The following is a 27,548-nucleotide window of genomic DNA, read 5'->3' as shown; positions in this document are numbered from 1 at the left end:
CTGTGCAGGAGAAAATATTATTTCTTATACAGTAATCATAAGGTAACTGAAGAGAAAACTGACAAGAATCACTTGTAGGAAAGAGTGGAGAAGCCAGCTATGAAGCAAGCATGTAAGATCACAAGTCAGAGTGACAGAAGTCCTGTTGTCTTACTGTAGCCTTTCTGGGTGGTCCAGATACAAGAAATCTTGAAATCTTTGCTTCCATCAAAAATAAGTGTGTGCTCAAATCCCAGTTATACTAGAAAGAGCTCTGGTCAGAGAAAAATCCATCTGCTTGAACTTGTTCTCATGTCAGAGCAGTTAGGCACAAGAAAGAAGAAAAACACTTTCCTCTCTTTCTGTAGTGCATTTTCTGGCTATTGGAGGTAAGAGAGAGCAGTTGGGTTTTACATTTCCCTCTTTTCAGCCAGCAGGAAAGCGCATACAGTAGCAGAGATGCTCCTCATTATGAGCCCCCACGGCTGAGGACCCAGCACGCTTCTGCGGTGGGCAGGTTGAGCCTGATGTGCTTGGCATGCAGATGACTGCACAAGGCTGTGCATCTTTGGACACACAGTTTCATGTGAGCAATCAATAGCAGCAATCAATACGTGTGTCAGCCTTCTGCCTGCTTCATCCCACGCCATCCCTCGCTGACCCTCTGCTGCCTGCGTGAGGTGAAGAGTTCAAAGGGATGGACCAGTTCATCGCATTCAGTGGAGCGTACCTGCAGCTTAACCTCAATGCAGTGGCACTCACGTATCTCCATTTCACTCTGCAGTTCCCTGTAAACCAGCTAGGAAAACATACTGACAATTCCTGTCTAAACCACGGTGAGACTATTGTTGCACCCAGCTGACAGAGGCAGCCCATTCAGTGAGGGGTGCAGCTTTGCCTACTGCCGTGCATAGTGCTCAGCACACTATGCAAAAGAAGCAAAATATATGCATAAATAAATGTGTATATAATATGGTGAACATAAGGACTAGGCAAATGCTGCATTATAGTAGAATTATTAACTAGCTGATGTGGATTTATTTTTCCGACCATGATGCTGTAGTTACTGAAGCTGACTGCTTGGAAGCTAAAAAATCTCACAAAAGGTGCTTTTTAAGTTTAGATAGCTAACAAGAGCTGCTTGAAGGAACAGTGAATACCTTAGAAGCAAGTATGCTTTAAAACAGGATCATTAAATTTCTGAGGTTTCGAGTTCACAACAAAATGCTTTGCCATTGTGCTGCTGCAAATAACTTCATTTCGTTTCATGTGCTTTCTGTTATCTTTTATTCTTAATTGCAAGTCCCAAAAGCTGTCCAAATCTTCTTTTTTTCCCGAATATTACCATGAAAAAGATTTTAGTTAGTTTTTAAAATAAATATTCCATGGTATTTACTACGATTTTTTTTCACATGAGCTGTTTTTTAACATCTCTTAATCTTATCTGTCTTCTGTGCCTTCAATATCATTAGTATTTTGGTGTAGCCATGCAATGCACAAAGTCAGTATGAAAGTCAGTTCCTGAATAGTCATTCAGAATCTTTGGGAGTTTTTGTGTTTTCAAATATCTTATTATTAAAGATTATACTTAAATATTTGAGAATGTGAGGTTTGACTTTTCTGAAAAATAGAGGCATACTTGTTACAATTTCTAAAATGTTTCTAAAATATACCTTAATATGGATTTCCAAACACAAATTGCTAAAGAAAAGAAGATGCTGAGCAAAGCTAAGAAAATATCAAATGATAATTTCTACCAAATAGAAAAAAATTCTTTCCTGCACAGCTGGATTCACTTCTAAAGCTTGAAAAACAAGAGACAGAAGATCTACTAGAATTTAATTTTAATATCTGCAATATGTTGTCCTGAAAGAATCTTCCCTATGTACTGTTTGTTCTAACACTTTCCCAAACCCCAAACTTTGACAGGAGAGAGGTGTCTAGGACTGCTCTGCTTTAATCTCTGCCGTGGGTGCAGTGTGACACTTCGATTCACTCTCAGCAATCTTCACTGGTATTATTGGGAAGTCTTGAAGTGAAATATAGATTTTCCTTACCTGAGAAACAACGTTGAAACCCCCCTATGTGTTCATTACCACAGTTCTGCCTCCACCTTTAGAGACTGCAAAGACTGTTTTCATTCATAAAAGCTCGCTGTGCAAGGGTCATTTTCAAATTGCTTTTGGGTTCCAAAATTTAATAAGCTTCTCGACTTCACCAAATTGCAATCATATAATAGCTGATGCTACAGCACATAGCAATTATCTTTATTTTGTTCTTTGTAATTAGACATTTAGAGGGTCTGCAATACCTGATTTCTCAGGCCTAAGCAACCGATGTGTGTTCAGGGAAGATTGGAGATTCAGCTTCGAGCTGAATCTGGGATTTCTACAGAATGACAATATTACCTTAGTCAAGACATCTAGGACCAAAATTTTCATAATAAATTTCATCCCTGTTGACCCACATTGCACACTGTTAAAATCCCCATCAGGTGCTGAAAGAATAATGCCACCTCTTGTTTTGCCCACGAGTGGTTTTGGTAAAACTAAATCTGTAAGTTTATCCTCTGTCCAATCCTCACAATGACAGGTTGGCAAAAGAATCATGACTTTTCCTTTGTGTCTTGAACTGTTCTGTTCAGAAGAGCTCCTGCTTGAGACTTTTCTGAGCTGCTTCTGCCGAGTGGTTCCTTCATCACAAAATCCTTAGGAGAGAACACATTGTTTACAATAATACTGAAAACCCACTTATCAAAATGTTCATGAAAAAATACTGGTTTCTGACAACTTGTGGTCTAGCCTGAGTTCTCTCTGGCCACCAAGGATATCTGACAGGATTCCTTTTGGGAACTCTCTCTGAAGAGTTTCAACATATTCTTCTTCATTCCACTTAGTTACTATTTTTTGAAAGGTGCAACTGTGCTGTTGTACACAAACAAGAAATTAGAGAGAGACAGTTATCTTGATTGGACCAATTTCATTCCTGCTGTAACGCAGTTAACGTGATATGGGCATAAATGGGCAAATTCTTTTCCTCTTGAGTAGAATGAAAGTAAACTGAACTGTAAACCCGGTCTTGATCCAAGGATGATTATATCATTACCCGCTGCTGCAGATTTAAAGAAAGAAGTGGTGTCATCTTTGGCAGCAAATTTTACAGATAAATTTTTTTTCTTTGTAGATCACAATGGAATCCAGACACTGCTTTGCACGAAGGGCACATTGTTTCAGCACAGGAGCTGACCGAGCTATTGCAGCCTGCTTTTACCCAAAATTCCAGAAACCTCATCTTGTTCCTGCAAGATACAGTAAGTAACATTAACTCCTTTTCTCTCACCAACGCCGAGTGCAGCTCTCTACCTAAATGAGGTGCCGTGGTGCCTTCTCACCAATCTACTTTCTTTGTTTTTCAGCTTAGCGTAGATGATTTCACTTACCTCACTGAAGCCTACGGTAACAAGAATCCATTTCAAAATGTTCAGGCAAGCATTTCTTTCTTTTATTTCCTTATATACAGCATTTAATATTAAAAAACATATAAAAAAGGTGTAAACAAACTAATTGGGAAAATGAAAGTGAATTGCAGCAGTTTTCCTATTTATTTATTGAGATTATTTCAGTTTAAGCAACTGGGTTAAAGGAAACCAACTGAATTTGCAGAATTGTTTTGTAGCTGTTTTATTTATGAAGATCAGGTTTTCAGAATTCATGATAACTGACAAAATTGTTCCTAAAGCTGCTGCAAATTTGTATTGTAAAAAACAATATAAACTTCGAGACTGACACCCCAAAATTCTATTTTGAAGCCATAAGAAAAAAATAAGTTATAGGAATCAATTATGTATTCCTGATTTTCAGAACTGAACATCTATTTTATTTTCATAGAAATTGAAGCTCTCTTAACTCATGCAGGGAATTAACTTTTATATATGAATGTAGTTAATATACGACTAGATACTGGATTGCTTTTAATTTTCATGAAAAAAAGCCATGCTACTTGAATAATTTGAAGTTAACTCCAGGTGCAGAATCTAAGACAGAGTCCTCCTGAACTGGTCAGCAACTCCAACTTATCTTCTCACTCAGGAGGTTCACAGATTTTGTGCACGTTTTACTTGCATGACAGTTTACTGAACTGTAATTAGACAAAGGAAGCGTTGACACATGGAAGTCAAAAAGGCATTCCTGTAGGCAGGGCAGGATGAATGGAGCTGTTAGGAACGTCACTGGTATTGGAGCACGTGAGGAAGTGTAAACTCCCAAGCACCACACAGCGAGCTGTATGTGTAATTAAATACATAAATATTCACATATTACCTGTCTCTACATCTGTACTGTCTAAAAACCTCACATCTTCTTTGTGTCAATGAAACTATTGATCTTCATCTCTTTGCCATGTAACAGCCTTTTAACATTGATGCTGGAACAAAAACAACTATTCAGGGGAAGTACATGGGTTTTCTGAGGAGCGAATGGGAGTAATAATCATTTGTAGTGTAAGGATCAGCAGTTGTGCCCACAGGCAGATGTACTGGTACTTACCTGGTTTGCCTTATCTTCTCTGGGTTTAAAATCTGTTCAAGGCTGTGTCTGGAGCAAATTTTGTTGCTGCCTGACTGCAAAGCTGGTTTGATTTTAGAGGCTGTGTGAAATGAACACAGGACGCTGCAAGCTCCTAATGATGTGGTGGTCTTATTTAAGTAGGCCCTGCATGTTTAAAAGGAAAAGTATGAAAGTATTTAAAACTTTCTTCTTTTTGCCTTGTAAGCAGAACTACATCAGCACTGTAGATAGAGCTTATAGCCAAAGGCTAGAGATGAATCCAGAGATTGATGGGTTTAGAAATCAGGTGGTATACTGAGTGAACAGGGAACCCATTAACTAAGTCTTTGGTGCTCAAACCAGGACAATTTGGCACAGCAAAGATTAAACCCAGGTTTTCAACAAGCTGAATTAATGTCGGTAACTGTTTGCTTTCTGACCTTGCCACTGTTCCTTTTCTACCTTGGAGCTGTGAAACTTTTTGTGCTTACAGCTTCTTTAAAACTGGAAAGTTTCTTTTGACATATTGCTTACCTTAACTCCAGCACTTCCTAGATTGGTTCTGTTGGACTTGGCAATCTTAATACTTTTCTAGCATAGTTTTGTGGGGGTGAGGTGCTGTAACTTGAGCAAAGTAAAATGAGACATATAAACTAAATATTTCTTTTTCGCTTAGGTGCCCATATGGAGAATTTTGCCAGTATCTCTTGCACAGACTTGTAGCTTTTAGGGCCAGAAAGGATCTTTATAAACATTCTGTTCCATCTTGAATGTAACAGAGGCTACAAAAATTTGCTCAGTTGCTATTGCATCAATTGCACTCCACTTGAGCTACTTTGGGAAAGAAATTCATTCTTAATCATGCTATGAAAGACTCTCTCATAATATTTACAGAACACAGGACAAAGTGAAGGTCAGGTCTGAATTTTCTCCCTGGGGAAATTAGAATCTTTGATGTTGCATAATCACAAATTTTTATACATTCACACTCTACATTGCACAAATGATTCATTAAGTTATAATAGATGTCCCATGTCACTCAAGTAGCCTTCTTCTGAATTTCAGAAATGCAAATTTATTCACAAACCTAAACTGGAGATCTTATTTAGAATGTATACGTGCATGTAGCAGCATGTGTACCACAAGAAGGAAGTGTTATTTGTAAAAGAGTTATAGGCTTGTAAACCACAGGGACATTTGCAGATATTAGGTTTGTTCAGCTCCATTAGAGGCTGTTTTGAGCATTTGGGATCAACGGGTTTGTATGCAATAAAAGAATTCTATTTCCAGTTAACATGAAAGGAATCTTATGGTTAGATCATTTATCTTAAACATTAAAAGAACTTTTAAATTAACTAATAAAATACTAGATTAGCACTTGGGGAACTTCTTTGTCAAGTAGTCATCTACCCTAAAATCTATTTTTCTTTAATATTAGTTTTGACTTTCCCCAAAAAATGCTCCTTAGAACTGTAGTGCGTGGTAACACACTCCAATTAATGGCCAGTTGTGCAGCTGATTAATTATTGTAGATCATTGCCATATGTAGGTCTCTATCTCCATCATATCCTCACTCAGTGATCATAGACTGAGGAGTACTATTTAGTTACATGTGGTACAGAGGTCCTACTCTAATTTTGATTGTCTTTGTTCCCTTTCTCTTTACTGTTTTTAGTTTTATGATATTACTTTTGACAAGGGTCATGCAGAACTGCATAATAATCAAGATATAAGTTCATTATAGATTTATTTAGTAACATGATGATGCTTTGTTCTCTATCCTTTTTGAAAAAGCTCCTAATATTTGATTTTTCAATTCTGATCACTGTCACTGAAATGACGTTTTCAAAGCGCTGTCGTGCCTCTTAAGGTTTCCATTACTGAAGGGTAACACTCAGTTCTGCGCCTGTTATCTAGTATTGTGTACCTAAAATGTGTTGGTTTTTTTTTCTCACCCTGTGCTCTGCTAAAATCAATTTACATTGAATCTCATCAGTTATTTTGTTGCCCAAGAGGTTGTACCAGAAGTTGTTTCTGCAATTTGTCAGCCCTTGCCCTTACTACTTGAATAATTCAGTGTAATCAGCACATTTCATTGGCTGAGTATTTATGCCTTTTTACCAGCTAATTTATGAAGATATGGAACAGAACAGACCCTAGTGTAGGAACAGATACTCTTTTCTACCCCTTGCTTGCTATCTCTTTACCTACTCTTTACCTATCCTTTACTTACCTCCTTGTGAAGCCTGCCTCTCTCACGCTGAAGCTGCTTCATTTCTTTAGGAGTCTTTGCTTCAAGACTCTCCCAAGTGCCTTTTGTGGATCCAAGAACAGTGTCAGCTAGAGCTCCCTCGTGTACATGCCTCTTGACTCCTTCAGAGATTTTCAGCAGAACTGTGAGGTACAACTTCTTTCTGCAAGAGCCATGTCTGCTTTTTCCCAGTATATCCTTTCCTTGTTGTTATAGTCTATATTTTATTCTTTGGAATAGTTCCTCACCTACTTGGACTTCAGGTTTTCTTCTGTATGGTTCCTTGGATCTGTCTGTAACCCTTGAAAGAGAATCTGGTGTCATATTTGCCACCGTACAGTACAGTGGTATGGAGGTTTGTTCAACAATGCTTTCAACAATGTAGCTGCAACATATTTTATCATATAAAGTACATCAGTTTTCATTAAAATCAGAATATATAACATTATGTATACATTTGGTGAACACAGGTACAGTGAAAAATTCTGTAAGATTAACAGTAATTGGAGAGTTAAAATACAACAATTATTTTTTGCAGTTCTCACTGTGTGTAGAAACAGATGTGCTTCCAAATCTGTTTGAGTATATTTTTCTTTTTTATAGGTAATCCATTGGCCAATGCTGTAGAAAATAAATACAGTACAATAATATTTTAAATGACATATTCACAGGTAAAAGATGAAGATTTAAAAGATCTCTTTTACATGGCAGAGCCTGTCTACTTTGGGTGTTGGTTCTCAGATATTTTCAGAGCCAACACAGAGCTTTTTTCCCCCAGGTAATATTTTTATTATAGTACAGTCTATCAGTTTTGATGCCAAACATAAATTAGTTTGGAACAATGAATACACCTACATGATCCTTAATAGACAGATGCATGAGTCTTTAACAAAGATTTTTAAAATAGTTTTTAATGATAAACCTAAATTTAATCCATTCCAGCTTCAAATTGCTTAGGTCTGATATCAATCCAGTTAATGTAACACTGAAACCAGAACTGGGCAAGTATGTCCAAGCACAGGTCTATCACAGTGCAGCTACGTGGCTTCAGAATGGCTAAAATGTGGTCAATCATCCTGCACCTACCTTCAAAAAACCCTGATCAGTGATAGATGTAATCCAAGACTGAAGTTTCTTGTAACATTTCACTCAGGAGAAATGCTTCAGGGGACACTAAGGAAGGTAAATGTACTCATAATCAGAGTAAGCCGCCCATAGACAGGTTATAGTTTCTGGCATTTAATGTAGGAACCTCTGCTATCAGTCCAACAGCTCCATAGGAGGTTTTCTTCCCTTCTCTCCTTTTCCTTTTCCTTTTCCTTTTCCTTTTCCTTTTCCTTTTCCTTTTCCTTTTCCTTTTCCTTTTCCTTTTCCTTTTCCTTTTCCTTTTCCTTTTCCTTTTCCTTTTCCTTTTCCTTTTCCTTTTCCTTTTCCTTTTCCTTTTCCTTTTCCTTTTCCTTTTCCTTTTCCTTTTCCTTTTCCTTTTCCTTTTCCTTTTCCTTTTCCTTTTCCTTTTCCTTTTCCTTTTCCTTTTCCTTTTCCTTTTCCTTTTCCTTTTCCTTTTCCTTTTCCTTTTCCTTTTCCTTTTCCTTCTCCTTTTCCTTTTCCTTTTCCTTCTCCTTTTCCTTTTCCTTTTCCTTTTCCTTTTCCTTTTCCTTTTCCTTTTCCTTTTCCTTTTCCTTTTCCTTTTCCTTTTCCTTTTCCTTTTCCTTTTCCTTTTCCTTTTCCTTTTCCTTTTCCTTTTCCTTTTCCTTTTCCTTTTCCTTTTCCTTTTCCTTTTCCTTTTCCTTTTCCTTTTCCTTTTCCTTTTCCTTTTCCTTTTCCTTTTCCTTTTCCTTTTCCTTTTCCTTTTCCTTTTCCTTTTCCTTTTCCTTTTCCTTTTCCTTTTCCTTTTCCTTTTCCTTTTCCTTTTCCTTTTCCTTTTCCTTTTCCTTTTCCTTTTCCTTTTCCTTTTCCTTTTCCTTTTCCTTTTCCTTTTCCTTTTCCTTTTCCTTTTCCTTTTCCTTCTCCTTCTCCTTCTCCTTCTCCTTCTCCTTCTCCTTCTCCTTTTCCTTCTCCTTTTCCTTCTCCTTTTCCTTCTCCTTTTCCTTCTCCTTCTCCTTTCTCCTTTCTCCTTTCTCCTTTCTCCTTTCTCCTTTCTCCTTTCTTCTTCTCCTTCTCCTTCTCCTTTTTTTCCTTTTCATTTTCCTTTTCTTTTTTCCCTTTCCCTTTGCTAGCTACTGTGCAGTTACACCTCTTTTTTTAGTCCTTTAGCAGAATGCAAAATCAGGTGTTTCTCAGTAGTCCCCTTCATTCTCCACCCACTTTTGGACTTCTTGTATTTTGAACAGGCATGGTAGTCAAAATCCTATAATATATAAAGCAACATATGAGTATTGTAAAGACGTGTGCAGTGGCCAAATGTCAAGAAGGACAAACAAGAGGGATGGGATCAGAAGGCTGTTTGAAGCTAATGAGCGGATATCCAGCTGTGTCTGCCCTTCAGATGGATAACAGTTGAATACCAGTGGCTGGAAGCTGAGACAGATGGCAGTGCAGGATTGGTCAGGAACAGAGGCACAATTCAGATATTACTCAGTAATGATGCATTTTATGTCTTATTCTACAATAAATGAGTAATCTGCTTAATAGATATCCTTGGAAGAAGTGGCTGTTGCCATTCTGGCTGCTGCTCAGGGGCAAGGAACTAAAATATTGAAAATAAAATTGACTACTGCTCAAAATTTTAGCTCTAAATTCCTATATGCAAGCAAACCAAAATGAAAAAAACAGCTTTCCAGTACCTAAAGGGGGCCTGCAATAAAGCTAGAGAGTGACTTTTTACAAGTCCATGTAGTGATAGTACAAGCAGTAAAGGTTTTAAACTGAAACAGTAGATTTACATCAGATATATACCACTGTGAGCGTGGTGAGACACAGGGACAGGTTGCCCAGGCAAGTTGTGAATGCCCTGTTCCTGGAGGTGTTCAAGGCCAGGCTGGATGGGGCTTTGAGCAACATGGTTTAGTGGGAGGTGTCCCTGCCCGGGGATTGGAACTCTGTGATCTTTCAGGTCCATTCCAACCCGAACCATTCTGTGATTCTATGATTTTATGAAATGTATCATATTTTCCTTCCAGGCAGTGCTAAAAACACTACTCAAAGACCCATGAACCAGATCAGTGCTTTCTGCTCTATTTTAATTTCTGCAGTTATTTTTCTATCAGTCTGGCAAATCAGACAATACTGCATAATATTCCTTATGAGCATCTATAGAAATGTGAAAATAACTAGCCTTTGCCTAGGAACGAAAACATGTGAGCAATTAGAAAGAACCAGAGCAGGTCAGAAAAGTGGTAGGCAGTCAGAGAACAGACAAAAAGGAAAAAGAGTAGGAGGAGAAAAGTGTTAGCAACACTACAACACTTGCATCAGTTAAAGGGGGAGAGAGCGTCTATAACAACTTGAGTATCTGGATGTTGGATCAAGTGACAGACTCAATCTAGATTTAAATGTAGAAAATGGGAAAGCAAAGTTAACAAGTTGTAAACTAGGACTCAATGGAAAAATATCTTCAAATAACCATGTTAAATTTGGGGTACATTGATTTTGATCATTCTCAAGTCTCCATCTTGCATTTTTTTCACTGAATATTTCAAGTTAATTTTATTATCAGGAAAAGCCTTTGGAAAGGAAGTTTTCTGACTATGGAGGTTTTAAATTCATAGAGCGAGAATGGTTTTAAACAAATTTCACTTAAGTATTCACTTAATTTTCACTTAAATTTCAATTAAGTTTTCAATTAAGTTTCACCTAATTTTCAACAGTAATTCAGCTATGCGAATTACACATAAAGTGATAGATAACCTGATGCTTGATTATCTGAACCAGTTCAGCCTGAGCTTTATAATTTGTATTTTGAGTAGGAAGACAGAAAGTACATGACATGAAGTTTGTTTGTGTGTGCCTGGAGGCTCTGTAGATCCTGAAATACTTTTTTTTTTTTTAATTAGTAGTTACAAATTAGACACCTGTCTGCACTACGTGCTGTACCACCAGGATGTACTCAAAGGAAGGGGATTTATTATGCAAAGTGTGACTCTGTACTGAATAGAGCTGCTGGAAGTTGAGGTCTAACACTACATTCTTAGCTTGAGAACTTCTACATTATCTGTTTCTCCTCTTCTACCACACCTGGGGAAAGGACAGTAAGAATTTGATGTCCCTGAGTGCCTTAAGCTTGCCCCAAGAAGGTGCAGGAATAAGAGCAACACAAGCATGCCTTCCCTCCCCCTTTCCAGCAGCAGCCAGCATCAGGCTGGTGAGAACTCACGTAGTGTTTACCATGGCCGTTCCTCACCTTGAATACTAAATTAAGGATACGTTAAAAAAAAAGGTTTGTGTTTAATTATTAAGCAAGTAAATAAACTGTTCATAAATTTATTACAGGAAATTCTTCAGTCTTCTCCTTCATCTTTAGTTTTGCCAGCTGTTGACTGCAAAGCTACCAGGCACCTTCTGAGCTTTCTTCAGGAGTCAGGAGACTGGAAGTTAACAAACATAACTAATCTCGATGTCTCTCAGCTGGAAGTGAATACATCTAAACCAAACTTACTGGTGGTTCAGCTACAATCACTTGTCAGGTAGGAGCTCATCACAAACCAAACTGACACACGTGTTTGCATGATTTTTAAAGCTTTTGAAAATGTCACCTGTATTCAGGAAATTTAAAAACCAAAGTGGAATCTTACAGAGTTAGCAAAGTTATTTTTCTTGCAAGGATGAATTCAGTGTTTATTTTAAAGTCCCTAATGAGCTTACCAGGTGTAATAGTGGAATTATGTTGAGAAAGTCAGTCAGGCATTCCTGCTTTGTCTGCCTCATTATATGAGAACAAAGGGACAACTATTAAAACTAAATGGCAACACACTTTTAGCAGACAGGCTGAATTATTTTATGCAATACATGATTAACCTGCAGAATTAATTGCTAGAAGGCATTCCAGGGGTCAAAAAACTGGCAGGATAAATAAGCAAGCAAATAAACACACCGACAAACCTGAAGTTAGTATGATTAAAGAGACTGGGTTTCATCACTCTAGAAGGAAGAGGAGGACTCTAATTCTTCATGTTTCCAGGCCTATGACAACTGTGATCTAAGGGGTAGAAAGAGACTGTTCCTTCAGCTGAATGTATATTTAGAAAATATAAGGCATGGGTGCATCGAGTCCCTCTGCTCATCTTCTCCTGCCCTTTCTCCTTCCCAGCCTGTTACTTGGGCATTTGTACATGTCAGTATATGGTGCGTGTATCAATGGGTCCTAAGGAAGTGCAATTATAGCTGCCATGTCACTACACAAAAAAAGACGATACCCATTTTAAGGAGCTCATGTACAAATGTTAGACAAGGGGCCAACTCCAAATGAAAAGAAAGCCATGCAGAGATTGTAAAAATAAGATCAGTTTTCTGACTTCTCTGCAGCTAAGGAAGTTTGAGGGGTTTGAACAATCAGCTGAAGATTGTATTATTAATGGCTTTGCAGGAGAAAAAAGTCATAAGGAGGAGATGAGAGAATGACGGAGGGACTGATGCTGACAGCAATCCTTTTACTAGGCAGTATATTTGTACATTTCTGGTTCACGTTGTTCTTGCCTAGAAAAGATTTTTAATCATTTTTCTCCCCCTCTTTTTGTAGTGGTTTAAATGGGATTTCCCCCCTGGAAGCTATTGCTGAAAATGGTAAGCAATGTGACCAAGACACAACTAACATTTCGTCATTTAATCTGTGTTTTCACATGAGCAGATTGTATTCTCTAGCTCCTGGGTTTTGCTGTAATACTACTATTTAAAGGTTTTCCTTTCCCCCCATCTATAAGCAGTCAATTACCATAGTGTTGAAGTACTGAGTGTCTAATTCAAAATCTACTGAAATGGATACAGCTCTGTGACCTGAAATGTAATGATAATTCACCTCTGTTTCAGGCATGGGCCTTTGCTCATGCTCAGAGATCCTCCCACTTGGGAGGATGAACCCTGCATCTCCGTGCAGCCCGGGTGGTCTCCTTGAGTCTCACCTTGCACACCAGCAGCTGGAGGTGTCAGGCTCACCCAGCAGTTCAAAGGTCTTGGTCACAACAGAGAGTGTCTTAATGAACAGAAGATGTTCTTCTAATCTTTGTGAAACAATACTGATGCCCTTCACAGCCTTTGATTTTAGAGTCTTTTATTGGTTTTATGGGTATTAAAGACTACTTATTAAAGTTGAATCTCTCCATATAATACTATAACTAAAGTTTTCTTGACTAGCTTCTGGCTGAAAAAGAGGTGCCATACACCAAAGAGGCACTGAGAGGCATCTACTTTTTTGCAGGGCTTTTGCTTACTACTCTATATTAAAGATCAGGTTATAAAGTCTGCAGATCACTGTAGTAGTAGTTTCAGGGACATGTAGTGTTGTGTAGAGGGCTGATAATTATGCAGTGTTCTTAATGCCTGTGACTGTTTCTGCCCAGAGCTAGGGCTGTAAAATCAGAAGCAGATTTGAAAATCAGGGGAAAATACATCAGTGGTGTGTCCTTTCTCTTTGTTTTTGCACTACCTGAAACTGACTGTGATTTTTATACTCAAATAAGCAGCTGAATTTCCATCTCTGAACTGCAGAGGAGTTCTTTAGTTCTCTTTCTTGTCCCCAGAGCATATTAGGTAGAACAAGCCTTGGTTTAATGTTGGCCTTGGCTAAACATTAGTTTTTTATCTTTATGGGACATTTCTTTAATCAGCTGCAGAAACTCAAGAAAAAGCTTCCTAAACCCTGTGTCAGGCCACTTTGTTTTGGAACAGCAAAGTTAACAGGAGACCTGTGGATGATGGAGGAACAGGCTGTACCAACTTTCCTGTTAGTGTCAACTAGCTGTCATTGGGAAAAGGGTGTGTGGATCAGGGAAGAGGTGCCATTCTGTATGGCCAAGTGCAAATTCTGCTCTCAGTATTCTGCATCTCAGCTGCCCTCTAGACAAGAAGGAGTGTGGGCTGAATCCTCACCTTCTAGTTTATTTGTCAAAGAGGCCGCTCAATGCATAAAAACTGGAAATAACATCAGGAGGAAGTTTTAATTCAAATGAAAAATACTGAGCCACAGTTCCTTAAAATTATCCCACTGAAGGTCTGTGCAGCAGATGGGAGAGAGTCAGAAGAAAGTAATTCCAAGAGAAGCAGATAAGTGTCCCAAACAGTCTTCCAAGTCATGCAATCTGGGTTTCAGCAGGTCTAGGTACTGTTTGCAGCGCAGCCACAACCTTTTGCCAAATATTGCTGTCAGGAGACCCTTCAAATTCAAGGTTGCATGAGTTCTTGGTGTTTGTTACAGAGAGACTGCTGTTAGATCCTACCCGGGTAAGCAACAAAAAATACTATTTGTCACATACCTGCCACGTGACAAGAGAAATGTTAACCCTAAACATTGCTTGTAAATTTTTTTTGCAGTATCAACAGTAAACCCATAGAAAAGCACTGCAGACCTGTAGTAGGCTGCCTAGAAGTTCCTAAAGCCTCTTCTGTTTGTCACAACTTCTTTCATTTCTGCTGTAGAGGGTTTTAAAATCTGATGTAATAAAATGTCAGAGAAATCTCTCCTGCTGTTTTACTCACTGCAGACAGGAAGCTCTGTAAGACAGAACAAATGGGCTCAGATTCTGCCCAAGGGAAATGTGCTGTTCTGAGATATCTAGAAGCTGGTGTAAGCAGAAGTTTTTAGCATGTTGATAAAATGAGGCTCATTATGAAATTCAAAATGGAATTCGGAATCCAAATCTGCTCAAGTTTCAAGGGATTCATACTTACTGTTTTCTTTAGGCTTCTTTTCAGTATTTTTTCTTTCTTTCTTTTGCATGAGGTAGGGTTTGACATTATTACTTGGTTTTTGCCAGTTTTCCTAAACATTTCTCTGCTCAGGAGAATGCCAGAGTTTGTCGTGTCAGCCTCACCTGCTGGATCCAGCATATCTCAAAACCAAAGGCAAAGATTCTTCTGACTCCATCTACATGAGATGAGGCTCTTCAATTGCTATTGCATTGTCCTGCTTTCAGGATAGAGTTAATTATCTTCCTAGTATTTGTTGTGTTTTGGATTTATTGCGAGAATAATGTTGATAACACATATTATTTTAGTTGTTGCTAAGCAATGCTTATATTAAGTCAAGGACTTTTTCAGCTTCCCATAGAAGCTGAGAGGTAGCATAGACAGGACAGGCTGGCCAAAGGAATATTCGATAGCATAGGCATCATGCTCAGTATATAAATGGGGGATGCCTGGGGGGGCAGGAATCTGAGATCACTGCTTGGGATGTGCAATTGAGCACCGGGTGGTGAGCAATTGTATTACATCACTCATTTTGTATATTCTTTTATAATTACTGTTACTAGTACCTTCTCTTTCATTACTGTTCTATTAAACTGTCTTCATCTCTACCCATGAGGTTTCCTTTTCTTTCTGATTCTCCTCCCCTACCCTACTGGGAAGTGACTGAATGGCTGCGTGGTCCTGGTTGCCAGTTAGGTTTACACCACGACATACATGTATTCCTTTTTCCACTCTGATTCTCAGTGTATTCCTCTTCCCACTCTTTTTCTTCTCTCCCATTTCCCCCCCTCTCACTTTGCTTTTTTTCTGTTGTTCCTCTCTTGTTCATAGTTTATACTCTCGCTTTCTTTTCACTTTTCCCCTTCCAGAACATTTCTGCTCAGTTCGTTTCTTCCATTCCTTCCATCTGTGTGTAACATCACACAAAGAAACTAAGGTGGATTAGAAAATAATAATAGCACTAATCCTACACTCCCTGTTGAAATTCAAGGGATGTATTTTCAATGAGATAGAAAGGTTTAATCCTTCCACCAGGACACAGATGCTAATTGGAAGGTGGTGTTCTAGACAAACTTTACATTCATAGATCTATGCAGTGTTTCCTTCATCCATGCTTTCTACAATAAAAAGAAAACAAGAACAAACAGACAAAAAAACAAAAAACAAAAAACCCCAAAACTTCAGTAGAACCACTCTAAAATCACTCTAACATCAATATCACCATCTGGAGATGCCTCTTGTTGCACTAAAGAACAAGCCTGGGATGACCAATATTCCCATGTAGGCATGTAATTTGGGTGCTTTAAAATATGGTGGACAGTCTGGGCCCTTGTACTTGGAGAATTTGCAAATACTTCATAAGCAAGGTAGAGTTCTGATCACAAAGATCTGTATCTATTCTCATAATGGTGTTCACAGCAGCCTCTCTGAATGAAGGAGTTGCCTCTCAAATCTTCCCAAGGGCAGGAGTTATAGATGTTGCTGGTAACTATAGTTACATGTAGCTCCTTACTGAAATGAAATGCGAATAATGTGTTATTTCAGAAAGTGATTGGTTGCTTTAATGAAAGAAAAAAACCTAAGGCAATCTATGCGTTTTCCTATATATTATTTTATCTTCCACAAATTTTAGCTGAGGCTGCTGAGTATTTCCAGTGTATTGCACTCTGTGCATATAGAATACAAAATCAACATTATGTAATGCCTTGGACCTCCACACCTGATATAATTCCACTAGTGTATATAAGCAGTTGTTTTTCTGAGGAAGTCTGTTTCTTATAGTAGATCTTTTTTACAAATAATTTTTTAGAAGGAAAATTTACATAACTATGATTCTTGACTGATACGAGGAAATCAGTGTGGTTAAAACCCTGCAGAAAAAGCAATGCTTGCATTTTTACAAAAGCTAAATGTTTTACTTAGCTAGGAGACCATAATTACTGAAAATAGAAGAGGTTAAAAAGGATGATAAGAATATAAGCTCCACTTCCAGTACATGAAAATGAAATACAATTTCTGTAAAGTATAACCTCAAAATCTGAGAAACCTGTATGTCCAGGCTGTTAAATGTCCATTCACCGGAGTGGTACAGGGATGAGAAGTGGGAAGGTACTGAAACAGTAAATGTGAGTCTGCTTGATTATTTCTCTACCAGTCCTAACAACAACACTAATAATGGTTCTTGATTCATAGCTATTATGCTCCTTATCATAAGCAGATCTTAATATTTCTGCATACAGCTTGAAAATATTTATCAGTAGAAGTATTTGTCACAGCTGCCTGTGGTTTCAGAACTAAAGCGGAATCTTCTGTAGAGGCATCTTTGGACCTCTTTGAAAGGTCCTCACTTCTTTACTTGATTTTTCCTCCCTTCTTCAGAAATATTCCACCATATTTCTCCTTTGACCTCCACTGCTGTCAACAGCAAATTTTTCCATATTCTGTTGAGGTTGCAGAATAAGGCTTTAAATCCACAGGACAAAAATGGAATATTGCTGCCAATGTGATGCATATCATGCCCCAGACTAAGCACTACATTTCAGGTATTGTTTCTCAGTGATTGGTTCTGTATACTTTGTAATTCATACAATAATACTACTTCAGCTTTAATATTTATTTATTAACTGGTCACTTGACTAACAGTATATGCATCCTGCCTCCATCTCTTAGGTGATTTTTACTGCTCTTGCTTTGAATTACCTGCAGTTTAAACTTTCTGGTTTCTACGGTATTTACTTTTCAGTTTCAAAATCACTCCTTTCTCTGAACTGTTGGTTTGTATCATCTCATTGAAATTGTGCATTTTCAAGACACTGAATATGTCTTATCCCATTTGTACCTATTGATGTATAAATTGTATGAGCACCTAAATTCCTTAAATAAACTAAATAATCTTAAACATGTAGCTCATTACTTCTCCAACTACTGTAGGATTTTAGCTTTCTCAGCTTAGAGAGTTTGTTAAATTATACATGTTTCTATTTATAGACAAAATAATTGGAAGACTGACCATGGATCTGCAGGAACGAGGGATTCATTTTTCAGCAATTTATACTGCAGTGAGACCTTCAAGGGTGAGTAATCTTCAGTGCCTAGAACTGTCAGATTTTTGGCATCTAACAACTTAATGTTTACAGAGGAATGCTGTAGATAATTTTCAAGATTACACAAGCAGGCAATCTGTATTATATGAGGTTTTGACCAGAACTGATTGCATGAATTTTCATGTACGATAGCTATATCACATAACTATTGAAGTTTTATTGTTCTCAGAGACCATAAATTTGCCACTGTCTTTAGAACTTGTTATTGTTTTTAAGATCTATAAGTTTAGAATTTTTTTCCATTTAACTCTAATGTTTTTATAGTAAGTTTGATGTGGATTCTTCCTGAGCTTCCTAGTGTGGCTGGTCAGTAAAGACAGAATGTTGATAATTAGCGAAATGCTACTAATGTATTCATTTTTAAATTTACTGGTTTCATACTTTTAGTCCATACTTAGTATTCACAACAGGAAGGTGAAGTTTTTACCCTTGCTGACAGTCAGAACATCATTTATAGATTGCTTCATATTGTACCAGCTGTAAGTAACAATGCAGAATAGTTATTTATACAGTTATCTCTTTTGTATGACATACAGACTGTAATCAAGAAATACTCAAATTTTAATTTTAATGCAATAAAATGGAAGACAGTCATGCCTTGAGGAAAACAGAACACAGTCCCCACTAAGAAGAGAGGCATATGAGGGATGGGCTGTATCCTAAAAATCAGCAGCTTTGAAAGACACATACCTATCTGTTCCAGTGGTAACGTGTCTGAGCTCCTAATATGATGCTTAGTTTAATCTGAATTTTAATTCAAACTCAAGATAATGTCATTTGAGAATACAGAAGATATAATTACCTCTCTTTAGGCAACAGGAAAGCCATTAGTGGGATTGTCTAGATCTAGTGTGAGCACTGCTGACAGGATCTTCAGAAGCTGGAGGGTTTTCAAGAGGGAACACTATGAAAAATTCATAACTGTTCTTAACACGAGAACAAAACTTGGAAAACCTGTTTTAAATGGGTATGGAGTGAAGTCCCTTTAGCTTATCCAAAAGAAGAGTAAGAGGCAATTTTACTGTACTTCATAAATGTTCTTTAAACCAAAAAGTGGATGAGCCCCCAAAAGGTTTTCTGTGTTCGATCAGAAATAATCTGGGATTTTGCAGGAAGATAGAATATTGAGCTATCCAACAATACGATCAGAATAGTACCTTCAGACTCTAGAAAAAAGGCTAGTTCTACTGAGAAAAACAAGAACTGAGTTTTGAAGACCAGACTCAGAATACAAAGACAAAGCAGCATGAGGAAGGAAGCTCACATTGATATTTTCTGTGCTGTATGTTTTCGTGGTAAAGGAGAGGACATGAGTCCAGGACTTTTGATCTGCCTCTTTTGTAAATTTTTTTAACAAAGATCCAAAAAAAAAAGCAAAGTATTTAGTTATTGTAGCTCTTTACTCTTTGAAATTAAAGGGACTTGGGTGTTCTTAGCTGAAAATTGCATTTAGAACAACTAGAATGAAAAATATTTTTAATTAATGAAAGAATTGGTGTCAAGAGAAAGAATTTTTTGAGCAATTTTTAAAGTTTGTTGAATTTGAAATCTATTCATATTTCAAAAGGCTTTCTAAATTAAAGTGTCTTAGTTTGAGCAACTGGAGCACTTTTAAATAATTAAAGTAATGTATTTTAAGCTGTTCTGCATTTTTAAAAAATAAACAATTTAAACTTTTTTTAATTCTGTAAATTCAATGCCATATAAAGCCATTTGAAGTGTATTCCCCCCCTATAACTTCAAGTTATTTCAGTGCAATCAAGTTTATCAGTTTCTGTAACAAGCTAGAGAAAGCTAGGACAGCTCCTTCTGATCAGGTAAATTAATTTTATGCAATCAAGCTCCCAAAAACTGGGGCTATGAGATACTTGTCTCCCAGTAGCTCTACCTCTTTGGTGTTGGGCAGTTAGTGACTTCGTAACATCATCTTATTACATTTGTGTTCCCTCAAGCAGAGAAAAAGAAATGTGAGAAATGCATATATTGGAAAAAATTCCAGTCTGGTATTGGCTGCACAGAAAGTGAATTAATGAGACAGGAAACAAAACTCCCCCATGATGCCCATGAGTCTCTTTTCTGATTTGGTTAGAAAGAGCTGTTTAGTTTAGTCACAGTTCCCGTTGGGCTACCCTAGTTATCAGCTAATTACCCCAAGAACCAGGCTGGTTCTTGTGTTCCAGTTTCAGCATTTGAGGCTGGAAGACAAAATTAAGACCCTGAATCAGAAGCTGTTTGGTGACCTATATGAAATGGTTTCACAAACTAGTTGACGCTTCCTGTAGAGAATGTCACATCATGTCACAAAGGAGATGCCTTCTTCCAAGGCAACTGCCACATCTAGCCACTCTTTCTCTAAATTGCTTTGCCGTCAAGGTGTGGTTTAGTTGGGTGGACACTGAAAGAGTGATTTGTATCATCTAATTCTGAGCAAGGGAAGTGCAAATGTATACATCTGAAGTCACCTACCAGGATTCCTTTTATAGTCAAAGTCTTTTTAGGATATGATCCTTCTAACCTATTTTGTAGGTGACTGCTGCAAGATGAGGTGAAACTCATCCTTGACAATCTCCTTTGTCTCCAACAACCATAAAGGCAGTTCTCATGCTTAGGTCAGCTATCGACATACACATTTACTCACACACATGACATTTACTCAAACAACTCTCATTCCACATTTCTCATCTTCTTTTCCATTAAAAACCAGAAACTTATTGCAAGAAATGAGGAGTTTCCTGGCCTTTCTTCCCTTTGAAACTCTTTTCAACCCTTTGATTGATAGCTTACTTTTCTTCAGGAGAATCAAACCCCTCTGCAGTCCTTGTTCCACTCTTGCATCAGGAGTTCTCATGAATATATGAATTTTTGTGTTCTTGGGGACTATGATCAAAGTCATCCCTCTACTTGTGCTTGTTGCTGCTTAGTTTTTTGACTTGTGGTTGTAATGCATAATTTTACCCGTGGTGTTGTAATTGGAGAAGTTAAAAGGCTGCAATGTTTGAAAGGTAGATATGCTTTAAATCACACATCTCATCATGTTTCCCATCTTTCAAACCCTCGTGGTGTCCATGTCACATTTTTACCAGTTTGCTTCTGAAACTTCTACGAGACAGTTTTATAGTTGTTATCTCTTCCCAGTTAAATTGAATGCTGAGGAATCACATATTGCAAAAAGGAGATTTATGGCTACTTCCCAGCAGATACTCATTTTGCTGACTCCACTTTTTACACATGCATTGTGAAGTGCTGTTTAAACCTTCTCTAATGCCTCCACACTTTCAGAGAGCTTCAGCTACTGTGGACTTTTGACTACTTCATTCTGCAAGCAGCTATAGTTGGCATTTAAGTGTGTTGAGTCTTTGACCCTACTCCAAGCCAAGCAATATGAGTTATAGGAACTTCATTCAGCCATAGGTAACATGAGCATCTGCAATGAAAGTGGCTGCATTTGACTCTTAAAAAGTGTCTCTTGAAGGTATCCTCAGGTGCTATTGATGTGCGCCCCAGCTGAATATGAAAAGTTTGTGGTTGCATTTTCTTTCATTCTGCCTTCTACCTAATGCATTTTTAAAAATTATGCATTACATTTTGCAGTGCTGCATCTTCCACTTACATCCAACTCCTCTCTTTTTTGTTGATTATTTGGTTCACCACTTTGAGGAGACTAAAGTTTGCAACAGCCACCCCACTAACTTCACAGCTTCTGATTAATGGAATGCTTTTAACCATTTTGTATACTCAAACATTATATAATGGGAGCTTTCTCATTAACAAATGCTAGAAAAATACAGATAATGCCATTTACAGGAGTTGGGGCTGCAGGGTTGCTATCCTCATGCATCCTTGAATTGTCTTACTCACTTTTGTATTTTTCACATTTGAAGGAGCAATCATAGTTTGACATAGTATAATAGTATCAGAGAAGAAACTGCAGGAATTCCTTGTCCTTTAGTCCTCTCCTCTCTCTGCTTAAAGAATTCATTATAATAAAAAGTAAACTTTAACTTATAGATGAAGAATATGCACTTAATTATTTCCTAGCTAACTCAGGTGTTGGTTTTTTACTTAATAGAGGTAGAGTCTCTTTAAATAATTACAAAAGAACTGCTTAAGGCTGGTTGAAGCCAGTTAGTTGTCACTCTAGAATAAAAAAAATGAACAAACATTTAGCCAAATTAGCTTGGAAATTGAATGCTAAGGGTGTGAGAAATGCTTATCAGTAATTCTGGATGATTCATTCATGTGTTAGTGGGAAATTCAGGGAAATAACTGAAAAATAGTGTTTTACATTTAACCCTGGACTTTGCATGAGGACATTAAGATCTACCTACTTCTAACATTTTTGCAACTTTAGCTTTCATTTTATATTTACACTTATATCTATATATGCTTATTAACTTCACTGGGAAATGAGGGCAGTACAGAACAATTTTTTTTTTTATTTTCAGTTGCTAACTAACCTTTTAAGGCATAGATGAAGCCTATACAGGTGTTCCATATACAGCAAATCAGAAAGTTACATTTATTTTGCTTTTAAAACTAAGAACCAGGAAAACTGGGGTGGAGATGGTGGAGAAGGGTCCAGGGGAGGTGAATCCGGTCTTAGGGAAAAACCAGAAACTGGTAAAATGCAGGTATAAAAATTGCAATGAATACTCTTAAAAATACAGCCATATATTGGCAGAGGTCATAAACATAATAATTCAGAATAAAATTAAGGTATAAGGCTAAAATAGGATAGAATAAATGAAATGTGTAATTGTAAACATATATTGATATGGCATGTTGGTAGGCATGCTAAAAACCTTCTGGAAGAAGAATGCCACAGTCAAGAATTTATCAGAGTGACAGAATAGATCTGTAAGGGACTGCTCTTGTATCTTAAAAGAACTTTGGATTCAAGGAGACAAAGATTAATATGCTGGGAATTTTAGAGTCCTGTTTAAGAACAGAATCTTTGAAGACTGAGGTCCAACATACCATTCGAACAATATGATTTTAACCTAAAGAATGAAGTGACCCACATATTTGGTGAATTGCCAGTTGGGAAATGTTTGTAGATGGCAAGATGTGTCTTTAAACACAACATATTAAAAGCTTGAATTTTATGTCAAAAAGCATTTTTGAAAGACTGCTTCTTTCTCCTCACCCTCTTCCCAACATAGAAACACCCCAAACTGTGTCATAATTAAACAACAGAGTGACAGTGGTTATTAAGCTATAAAAAGTAGTAAAGGCATGATTCTAAAATTCAAAGTCCTGTATGCATATGGAAAATTAAAAGGAATATAAATTCTTGCCATTTTAGTGCAAGTTCTAATGGTAGATTTAAAGAGATTCAGAGAAATAATGTGCAAATGACATAAATCTATTAGTAAAAACGCATTAGACAGGAATTGTTTCGGAGACCATTGGATCTAATAAAAAAGAGGAACTCAGAAAAATGGGTGACAACACAAAGCCAAATGGGTCTGTGTGTTGATTATCTCTGTGGTGGAACATAGACAAGTTCTCATTTCAAACACTTTTTCAGTAATCATTGAGCTTCAAAAACTTTTGTTGTTACTGCGGTCATAGTAGAAGAGATTTCCAAATAAATCAATAGAATGAATAGCATTATATCACCAAGGTCAGATAATTTTCACCTAATTTTTAACTAAAATAGGGTAAGAAACTGCCGCACTATCAATTATCATGATTTCTAAGGCACAACCTAAATTATAATTTTTATTTTATATATATATATATAAAAATTGTAAATTAGTTCAGCTTTAATTCCAGAGGAGCAGGAAGTGGCAACTGTGACATGGGGTTTGAAAAGAGGCCCCATATCTCTGGAGAAACACGACCAGGAAACCTACCCTCTGTGCTGGCAAAATTGGTTGAAACTAAAGCAGTAAATATGTGGATATATGAAAAAAATATAATATGGATTAGGTGTTCTCTGAGAGATATAAAATACGTTGGTAAAAGTGATCCTCTTGCTACACTAAAAATGGTAAAAATATTGGTTCAGAAACAAAAAAATTAAAGGTAGGAAACAAAGGATAAAAATTAAGAATCAGTGTTTGCAGTGGGGAGTAATTACCAGTGGGATTCTGTGGGGATTGATGTTGATGCCTGTGCTGCTCGACAGAGTTGTCCTTAGTATGGAAAGGAGGTGGAAATCCAAAGGTGCCAAAGTTTGCTGATGTACTGACGAGCTGGAGAAACCACTCACAGCACTGCGTTACTGGGTGATAAAGTGACAGATGAAATCCGTTGTGAAGCAAGGTAGCACACATAAGGCAAACCTTAAATAAGGAAAAACAGCAAGCACCAATTAGTTCAATGAGCCCTTGGTGGGTGCAAGTCTGCCAGAGGAATACTGTGTGTGATTCTGGCCATCCCATCTCCAAAGGGAGACAGTAAAGCTACAAGGTTAAAATATTTTAGCTAGGAAAAGTGACAATTCAAGAGGGAAAGAATAAATAAAACCACCAATGACACAGGCGGGCTAAATAGGAAATAATTGCCCACTTTCTCTGACCAGTATTCACGATTGTCACCACTCATAGAACATAACGCAGGAATTCGGGAGCACCAAATTCCTTTAAAGAAACAAAAGAAACTATTTTGCAGTGACAAATGTGCATTAATTTCAGTGATTTTGTGAGTTAATGGAAGAAGGATGGAAGGAAGATCCTATTACAGTGTTCATTTGAAAGCAACCTTCAGTTTTGAAGGTTTCTAAAGGTTGAAGGTTTCTAACCCAGTTTACAGAAATCAAGGAGGGTATCCTGGGACAAGTATTGTTTGTGTTTACCCTTTCCTTATTTTTAGCTGCCAGTTACTATCAGTGGCAGTGGCAGTGAGCTAGGTGGACCTTTGGTCTTGCACAGTTCAGCTGGTCTTGTGTCTTGGCAGTGGGAGGCTGGCATATTGACATAGCATTTCTCTGGAACAGGAATGTGAAAGGTAATATACGTAACTTATTTAACTAGAGGTCATGAGCCAGCAGAGACAGCCAACAAACTATACACAACTGCAGTAAAGGAAGCTCATGGACTTTCCCCCTCATGCTCGCCTGTTAGATTGGTGTAGAATTGCCACTTTGGAAAATGAAAATAGTTGGCACATCAAAAAAGTGCTTGCTGCATGTAAATCATTGTTCTGCTGGCAATCAGGAAATCTATAACAAAAAATCATTACCTAAACATCTACCTGTAGTATTCCTGGTCTTCCTTCCCTTTGTAGGAAATCTAATTAATAGAGCTGGTAAAAGAACCAGGTGGTGCAACCACAGGGATGCCCTGTGCACTGGCAAAAGCATTTATATCCTGCACCATTTGATTTCTATTGCACCTTCTGTTGTCTGTGCTGAAGGAAGAGCTGTTAAGAGGAACAAAGACACATTTTACCAATGCATGACATCAGAATTTTTCAGTAATTAGTAAAATGCAGATCCCTGGTCCTGGGAAGTGTATGTGATCTGATGGCAGGATAACAAAGCCCTACATTTTAGTCCATCCAAAGTGTAACACAGTTAAGACTAGTTAGAAAAAACCTGTATTATTTCACCGTAGTTTCAAGTGGCATATTATATCTTTCTTTTAATTTTAGAAAAGAATTTCTTCACTTCATGTAGTGCCACAGAATGTTTCTATTTTAGAAATTCAGTGTTTTGTGGCAGGAAAACATTTTGTTGCGCAGTTCTAGATCTCCTATATTTTCGCATATAGTGGTTATGTTTCTCTTTGCTTTCTAACTCTTACCCTGCCTGTGATCCCCTGAAGTATTAGACACTGTTGAAAGCCATCAGCTAATGATTTTCTGTCATTTGAAACAGAAAAGAGGGACCATCATTTTTCATACATAGCCATTGTGCCTATGCAGTCATTAAACTCATAAGTACAGCATATATGCCTCTAAAATTAGGATAGAGGATGATAATTTTTTTGTGCAATTTTCAAGCATATTTATGACTGTAACAGAGAAATACATCCTTACTTTAGTGATGGATAGTTCTATTGAAATGTTCTCTCTAAAAGTTCCTTTCATTAAACCCTACAGGCTTTTCCATAAAAATCTGTGAACCTGGAATTGAATGCAAGCCTCCATTCAGAGTTTGCAGATGAGAGTTCGAGCAGACAAAGCTAAGAACTAGGCCAGGGTGTTAATGAAATGTTGACAGACTGTTACGGCAGTGTTTGTGTATTGAAATACAGATCTTATTTCTTTCTGAGAACCATATTACTCCATCCCTTGTAGCTGACAACCTTAAATGGAATCAAATTTCAGTCACCTAGTATATGGTATCTTTCTTTTTAGATAGTTGTCTAATTAGAATATTGACTGATTACAGAAACTTTTGGTGCTAATATCTTTTGAGGAAATACTGTTAGACCACTCTGCAGTCACCTGTGTTAGCACCAGGCAAATTACAGCAGACCCAGAGGCGATAGTGGGAGGGCTCTGGGACTCCTGAACTGTTGGCTGAGGATGCTCTAAGAGAAGAAGCAGATTTGCCCAGCATGAGGTTGACAAGTCTTTGTTTCTTCTGGGATCCAACCTAGTGTTGCAGCACTGTGCTGATCCATGTAGGCTTATCAGCTCACTCAAATCTCACATGGGAACCTCTGTTATTGTTGTATGACATATGTCCTTAGTGTCGCTGGTTAAAAAAAAAAAAAAAAAGAAAAGAAAAAAGGCAAGAAACTCATCCTTTTCCTGCCAAAATGCCACAGGCCTCTTATTTAATTTGTTAATGGAAGCATTGCTCTAAAAGCCATGCACAAAGTGGCGCCTGACATCAAGTTTGATATTACATGGCGTATTTTGTTCTTGTTCTGTCCTTTTCATTTTACTAAAACCTCAGTGTCTGCAATTTTATTGAAACATTGCAGCTGTTCTTCTCTGATGGGATTTCTTGTTTAGCCCAAATGACTGTGTGACTTCACAGATAGATATTTTATGAAGCATAAAAAGTACCATTCTACATTTTAGTGCACTACTGTATGAAAGTTAAGCTCTGAGTATTCTAACAGCTGATATCTCTTCCTCTGGGGCTTTCCATCAAATCACTTGCAAAATCCTCGAGCAGAGTAAGGAGAGTTTCTTGCCTTATACTGAGCAGAACTATTGCAAGGTGAATGTTGGATCCTCCTTTGCCTCCTCACTGTTGAAAACTCCTTCATCTTCTCCTATACGTGATTCCCTTATGATCCTAACAATATTTCTTGCTATTGCTCCACAGTTTTTCTCAGTATCTGAGCTGCCAGCCGGAGCAACTGATTGTGGTTGAACCAAATCCGCAGCCAGGCTTCCCATTACCTGGCACTGAAGCTTGGCTATGTGGTAGGAGCAGAATAGGCATCAAGCTGCTAAAGCAATCTCACAGGAGTGATGGAAGGAAGTTGGTTTTTGTTTTCTAATGCCCCTCACCTTATAAGGTTCAGTTTTCCAAAGCTTAATATCAAAGCATCATGACTACCAGACAGAGGGGTGGCAGTTACACCTAAACGCTGGCAAAGATTGCTTGCTTTGGTCTCATTTTGGTTTAGTTGATGGGCAAGAGATTGGTAGGAGATGAAGGAAATTATGAAATTGAGATTGATGACATTGACTGAGATGTGTTAACTGGAAGGGTTAACTAGGCTTCAGTGGAAAGATATCTATTTTGAGACAAACTTGGAAGAGGAAAACAGTTTTATGAAGAGAAAAGAAAGCAGGGTAATCTTCAAAAAAGCTTGGATGTTATTTCTAAGATTAGCTTTGTCTAGACTTTCTGATGTGAGTTTCATTTTTTTATATAAATATACCTTCTAACTTAAATACAGTATTGTCAGAAAAATTAAG

At 37.5% G+C, this 27,548-nt stretch overlaps 1 protein-coding gene across 2 annotated transcripts in view; it reads left to right on the top strand.

The window, feature by feature from the left end:
• Positions 1 to 27,548, top strand: part of ATP6AP1 (ATPase, H+ transporting, lysosomal accessory protein 1) — a 53,924-nt gene that overhangs the window by 4,641 nt on the left and 21,735 nt on the right. The window contains exons 2-6 of one of the 2 annotated variants that reach the window (XM_014964009.1): positions 3,163 to 3,289; positions 3,395 to 3,463; positions 11,203 to 11,396; positions 12,449 to 12,492; positions 17,599 to 17,684. In XM_014964009.1, the coding sequence (XP_014819495.1) occupies positions 3,163 to 3,289; positions 3,395 to 3,463; positions 11,203 to 11,396; positions 12,449 to 12,492; positions 17,599 to 17,684 (520 nt within the window). Of the gene's footprint in view, positions 1 to 3,162; positions 3,290 to 3,394; positions 3,464 to 6,806; positions 6,925 to 11,202; positions 11,397 to 12,448; positions 12,493 to 17,598; positions 17,685 to 27,548 lie in introns of those variants that run through there. The other variant, XM_014964010.1, reaches the window with a different exon arrangement.

The sequence above is a fragment of the Calidris pugnax genome, unplaced genomic scaffold, assembly GCF_001431845.1.
Source record: "Calidris pugnax isolate Ruff unplaced genomic scaffold, ASM143184v1 scaffold44, whole genome shotgun sequence".
NCBI lineage: Eukaryota > Metazoa > Chordata > Aves > Charadriiformes > Scolopacidae > Calidris > Calidris pugnax.
Note: the sequence above shows the minus strand (reverse complement) of the source record. Positions and strands in the feature narration are given on the sequence as shown.